This window comes from Bidens hawaiensis, unplaced genomic scaffold (assembly GCF_021521415.1).
Source record: "Bidens hawaiensis isolate Kalapana, Puna unplaced genomic scaffold, B.hawaiensis_p1.1 tig00024843_1, whole genome shotgun sequence".
NCBI classification, from domain to species: Eukaryota; Viridiplantae; Streptophyta; class Magnoliopsida; order Asterales; family Asteraceae; genus Bidens; species Bidens hawaiensis.
This window is the reverse complement of record NW_027493941.1, coordinates 20,398-26,212: the sequence shown is the minus strand read 5'-3', so window position 1 is coordinate 26,212 and position 5,815 is coordinate 20,398. Positions and strand designations below refer to the sequence as shown.

The window sequence follows — 5,815 nt, the reverse complement described above, 5'->3', positions numbered from 1 at the left end:
ACTTTGGGATAAAATATAACACATAAAAATATTTTTAATTTTTAAATTTGTAAAGATTAAAGGGGTTAAATGATTCAATCGGCCAGTAAGCCCGAACATGACATGTTTAACTAAATGTGTTTGCATGTTTAACCCAAACCCATTTAGACAAGCCCAAACACATAACCCAACCCAACCCCTAGTTCTGTTGGTATTATTCTGTCAATCTCATCTTATGAAATTAATAGTTGAGCTTGATAATATCTAAAAAGGATTCATTTACAGAAAAGGAAAAAAAATGATAAATAACTACCATAACCATAAGGGAAAGTTATATAGAAGCCAAAAAATATATACAAGAAGTTTATATAGAATCAAAAAAACACAATAACTACATAAACATGTCTGCAAAAAAACCATCATCATCAACAGAACTAAGCTCTTACTATGAGCAGAGCCAATCATGTAGAGACCAATATTGTCACATTCGCTACGAACAACTCATTCACGCCGATTGTCTTAGTAAATTTTGTCGGATTGCATCCCCTTTTCTCATGGTTGATTGAAGGTTTCCTCCATGCAATCTTTCTTTTCTACCTGCACAAACTCGTTTACGCTCAAAACTCTTGACACGAATCCATTTGGTTGCCAACCATTTCTCACCCTCTATAACGGGGCAGCTCCCATGCAAGCTCATACGGTCGGTTGTCCCGTTAGGATGAAGATTGAAAAACAGTAGAGCATCGCCCTTCTTAGGTTTGACTGCAAAGTCAAACTAATGCGTTGTCAATACTATAAAACGTCTTTTGTGCATCCGCATTTTGGTATGTAGCATAAGAAATTATTATACTTTAGAATGTGGATTTTATGTTATATATATATGCTGGTTATGATAAAAATGTTACATGTTTGACTCTTGAAAGTCAACCGGATTATGTACCGTAACACCTTGGTTTTACATTAGTTTCTAACCCTCTATCGTGATGAATTGACATACCAGCATAACCACTTTTTGCACACGCAGAACTTTCATCATTTTTAAGTTGGGATTCTTTCATCTGGAGAGACCAACAGAAAACCGATTAAATCAGAAAGACAAAGGCGACGTAATCAGTAGCATTTAGTATTAAGTAAATAAAACATACCTCTGATTTTGGGAACACTGTCTCGCCACCTTTCTCAACATTCGATAAATACATAAGTACAGTTGCTATCCTGTGACCGCCCACTGCCTGATTGGCCTTATCTTGAAAGTAATCCCAGTGTGGCAAGTATTTTTGACCAGTTTCATAATGCAATACCTGCATCGCCTCTCCGTTTTCTACAGGAATGAATGTCCACACCGAAATCCTTGATTCAATACCAGCAACCACTTCATCCTTCAAACAAAAACAATAACTCAAAAATCATAATAAACTTTAGTGTAAGAAACTTATTATCCTTTAATTTGTATATCAAGCATTGATCAAATGAACTAAACAAGTGTTCTTGCATTATGCGTTTGTCGCAATTATCTGCATATATTGGTTCTAAAATGGATGTCCCGTGTATATATTTATAATGAAAGTATGAAACTATTTCTTACATGAGCTTTCCTAATAAACATGCCTCTGCTGGTACGAACCGTGCTTTCTATGCCTTTACCGGTTCTAGAATCAGCAACCATGGATCTCTGGAGCTTATCCTTTGCCTATATCACCAACAATCATAACCAACCGAGTTAACAAGATAAACACGAAACAATAAATCATTGTGTTATAGGCTTACTAGAAAATCGGATAATAAGATGTAAAGTGATGACCAACCACTACAATGAGATGATCACACTCTTCATCTGTTAAGAAGTTCCTGTATAAGAACCCCCTGCGTGTGTCCCAAACAGAAATAAAAAGAATGCTTGCTTATAATTATTTAAAATTTAAATTATGCGATTGTTAACAATGTGGGTGTAAAACCTTGGATGTCTCGAAATTTGGGTGACCCGAGATAGATCAAACGGATGATGATGATAGGAATTATCATTCGGCAATCTGATCACCGACGATCTTCTGAAAAAACATTGGAAAATCAGAAATTAATATATGATCCATTTTTATTCTACAAACCGAAAGAGATATACATTTGACGAACGCATGATGATTGGAGGACGAAATGATGTGAAAGAATAGGGAAACACAGGAAGAATGGGATGAGTGGATTTCGAAAATTCATTACGACGAATCTCAAAACCCTTTAAGCGATTGTTACATAAGGTTGAATGTGAAGGTTGGGTTTATAAAAGAATTTTGATCAAATGATTCGTTTTCGAAGAGAAGATTAAAGATTAACAAGATTCATGAAAAGGTTTATTATGATTTAGAAAATTTTCATTCATAGTTTAACAAAATGAAGCTAATGATAACGTGGAAACTTGTTTATTTGTAGTAATTCATAAGTTTATCATGGTACATGTAAGTGATAATTTTATTAGATTTAAGTTGTTTTTGGTTGTGTTGGCGAATTCGGTCGGTATCAGTTAAGTTTGTAACGGTAAAGATAATCAACCCAAAAACGTTAACGTTTTGATAGTATTGGCACTAGTGACTAGTATAGTGTATGATTAAAAAATTAAAAAATAAAAAGTTTAAAATGTCGTGCTAGTGGTTGGTAAAATCGCGTGGTGTGGCTGCAAGTTGACACGATCGTGGTCGGTATTGGGTTACGACACCAAAACTAAACCAAAAATTAAATTTGTCAGCGCACAAATACAACAAAATAACATATTTAAAACAAAAATGACACTCGAGCGTTGCAGCAGCAAACTGATGTGCATTCGGTTGGTGTCAACGATACCGACACTAAATTATAAACATAAATTAGTAAGGCCGAGAAAAATAAACAAAATTAAACCAAAAAAAAAATGGTGTGGCAACACTACATCACGTCATGTGCCCCAACATAGCAGTGAGCCAGTGACCATGCCTTTAATACTAAGATAGTGTTTGGAATGAAATGAACAATTACAAATAAATGAAAAAAAAGAGTGCGTTTGATTGGCTAAATGAACGAAATCTATTACATTGTCCATTTCATTCTCTAACACCCCAAATTCATTCCATCCAACCTCTTGTTTTTTTTCCTTTTAATCCTTTCTTTCACCTTACAATCTTACATCACCTCTTACCTTTACCATCCTCACACCACTACCACGGACCACCACCACCACGTGGTCCACGACGACGACCACCACCACCCATCATCATCACCACCCACCATCGTCTAGCCCTCGCCATTACCGCCACACCCCCTGCCATCGTAGCCGCAGTTACCACCACCACTACTGCCGCTCAGCACCAAATTTATTCTATTCTTTCGATTTTTTTCTGCCTACTTAACAACATAAAACAATGATTCATTTAAAGCTAGTTTTTTTACATGATAACCAAACAAAACACTGAAATAGTTATGATTCATTTAATTTTTTTATACATTTCATTCTCTCGTCAATTCCATTACCACATGTTTAACATATCCTAAGATTAAATTTTTAACTAAACTATAGAAATGCGGATAAATAAAATTAAAAAATAAAAACGAATGTAAAATGGTGTTAGATTAGATACCGGTAACTTCTAGGGACGAACAAGTTAAAAGTATAATAATAAGTCAAAAGGAATATTTATGTAAAACTCAAACCTAATCTTCATAGATCATTCCAAACGTGAAACGCCTGCAAACTTTGTTACCAAACAAACATGGGATCCGTGTTATCAGCGTTTTGGGGAGAAGGTGGAGAACAGAGTCCCACCAACGACGGCGATGCAGCATCAGGCGAGTCACGAGTCATCGAGTTCCATTCATCTAACCGCTGGCAGCTTCACTTCAACCAGTCCAAACAGTCCCCTAAACTCATGGTTGTTGATTTCTCCGCCTCTTGGTGTGGGCCCTGCAAGATGCTAGAGCCTTTTATTAAATCACTCTCTGCCAAATACCAAGAAATCGACTTCATCAAGATCGATGTTGATGAATTGCAGGTATCAGTTCGTTATGTTGATCAAGTTCTTTAATTTGGTAGGTATGATGTTGTTGTGATTATATTGTTCGGTTTTAGATTAGGGTTTGAAATGAAACCCTAAATTGATTTGGGTTTTGATTGAATGTCTCTGAAATTGGAGTTACGAGTCGTGATCTTGTAGGGCTGTAAACGAACGAGACCGTATCCGTGTTCGTCCGTTAAACTTTTGTCGGACAAACGGACAGTCCATGAACACTCTACCAAACGAAAATTCGTGTCCGTTCATTAAGGAATTGAGTTTGTCGGTGTCCGTTCATTAATATTGTAAACGGACACTAGTGGACAAACAGACACTAACGGATCCTAATGGACAAACGAACACACGGACACTAATGGACAAATGAACATTAATGGACGAAGATTCATAAACGAGTCTATTGAACAAACAAACATAAACAATTGCATATCATTACTGGACGTTCACAAACACTATTGAACGAACGTGGTCTCTATGCGTGTTCGTCCATTTAGCTAACCGAACGAAATTTTTTTGTTCATGTCCGGTTCATTTATTAAACGGACGGACATAAATGAACTTCTCACTGAACGGACATCCAGCCGGACGTCCGGTACTCCGGTTCGTTTACAGCCCTATATGTATGGTCGACTTGTTGTATATCGATTTGTTCTCAAGAACAAAAGGTTTTATCATGACAAATGTTAACTGTTAACCCTGCTGTTTTGTTACTGTATTGTGTTTTGGCAATTTGTTTTGAGCTTTTATTCTCGCCAGTTTTGTTTATCGAGTACTAAAAAAGCTTTTTTTTGACATTTTTATTTTCTATATTGTGCATTCTATATAAAGGCTCGTTAAAGTCAAACCCCAAAACCAAACCGTTAATAATGGTTTGGTTATAAATTTCAACGATTTGGTTTATGGTTTGACCACCTAAAAACCAGTAGTTCTGACAGTTAAGATAAATGGATGATTGCAGGATGTTGCGCAGCAATTTGGGGTGCAGGCAATGCCTACACTTGTGTTGCTGAAACAAGGAAAAGAGATTGAAAGGGTTGTTGGTGCTAGGAAAGATGAATTGGAGAAGAAGATCCTGAAGCACAGGGCAACTCCTAAGTTTGCTGCTTAATTTCTTTAGTGTTTGATTGTGTTGGGAAAGCTTTAAACTTATTATGGGCAACTGAATTCTGAATCGTGTCAAATAAAATGGTCATTGTATTAACAACTCTCGAATGCTTTTTCAGCTATTTAATTATGTTTATGTATTTTGTAATCATGGCACCATGCTCTCTTATTAATCAATCTATATATTCTATACCATAACCTTTAAGATGTAATGTTGTGGAGGTTCTTAGAAAAGACAAACAGATGAGAGCAATATGACTTAGTATTGTAGTCAATGTAAACTTGTTTTAAAGAACGTGAGGTTAAATTAAAGAGGACAAAAATTACAATTTTTGTCTTTTAAACATGGAATGCGTCCTTTAAAAAGCATAGTTACACTAGATGTCCTTTTTAATATATAAAACATTTTGTTTTTGTCCTTTAGATTAATTGACACCAAATCATCCGTTAAGGCCACCCGTAGTGGGCGCCTTGTTTGGGCGACGGTGGGCGAGAACCCCCCCCCCCCCCGGCGATTTGTGGGGCGATGGGGGGGGGCTATTTATCGTTGCTTCCCTTCTGATTATTATCATTATAATAATTGATTGTGTGTGTGATATATATATAGGTAAAGGATCAAATACGCTAATAACTTATCGTACATTACCTACGTGACAGTTTTAAACGTCGATTTCAAAAGACACGCAGTGGCAAACTTGTAA

At 36.2% G+C, this 5,815-nt stretch overlaps 2 protein-coding genes across 2 annotated transcripts; one reads left to right on the top strand and one right to left on the bottom strand.

Annotated features, from left to right (window-relative positions):
- Positions 1-429: 429 nt before the first annotated feature.
- On the bottom strand, positions 430-3,272 carry LOC143570182 (putative prolyl 4-hydroxylase 7). The gene is made up of 6 exons (XM_077055905.1): positions 3,166-3,272; positions 1,785-1,842; positions 1,565-1,669; positions 1,125-1,358; positions 977-1,037; positions 430-741 (listed from the first exon to the last, which is right to left on the bottom strand). The coding sequence occupies exons 1-6, from the start codon at positions 3,270-3,272 to the stop codon at positions 485-487; spliced, it is 822 nt and encodes a 273-aa protein (XP_076912020.1). The 3' UTR covers positions 430-484.
- A 396-nt stretch (positions 3,273-3,668) lies between these two features.
- Positions 3,669-5,262, top strand: LOC143570172 (thioredoxin H2-like). The gene is made up of 2 exons (XM_077055894.1): positions 3,669-3,992; positions 4,969-5,262. Exons 1-2 carry the CDS (start codon positions 3,714-3,716, stop codon positions 5,116-5,118), a joined length of 429 nt encoding a protein of 142 aa, XP_076912009.1. The 5' UTR covers positions 3,669-3,713; the 3' UTR covers positions 5,119-5,262.
- The last annotated feature ends 553 nt before the right edge of the window (positions 5,263-5,815 follow it).

What these genes read in the sequence shown, in the direction of transcription:
- LOC143570172 (XM_077055894.1), top strand. Translation starts at nt 3,714, where the DNA reads ATGGGATCCGTGTTATCAGCGTTTTGGGGAGAAGGTGGAGAACAGAGT. An exon ending in TCGATGTTGATGAATTGCAG is followed by an intron (nt 3,993 to 4,968) that starts GTATCAGTTCGT and finishes GGATGATTGCAG; the next exon opens with GATGTTGCGCAGCAATTTGG.
- LOC143570182 (XM_077055905.1), bottom strand. Translation starts at nt 3,272, where the DNA reads ATGGCAGGGGGTGTGGCGGTAATGGCGAGGGCTAGACGATGGTGGGTG. An exon ending in CGTGGTGGTGGTGGTCCGTG is followed by an intron (nt 1,843 to 3,165) that starts GTAGTGGTGTGA and finishes GGACACACGCAG; the next exon opens with GGGGTTCTTATACAGGAACT. An exon ending in CAGTGTTCCCAAAATCAGAG is followed by an intron (nt 1,038 to 1,124) that starts GTATGTTTTATT and finishes TGGTCTCTCCAG; the next exon opens with ATGAAAGAATCCCAACTTAA.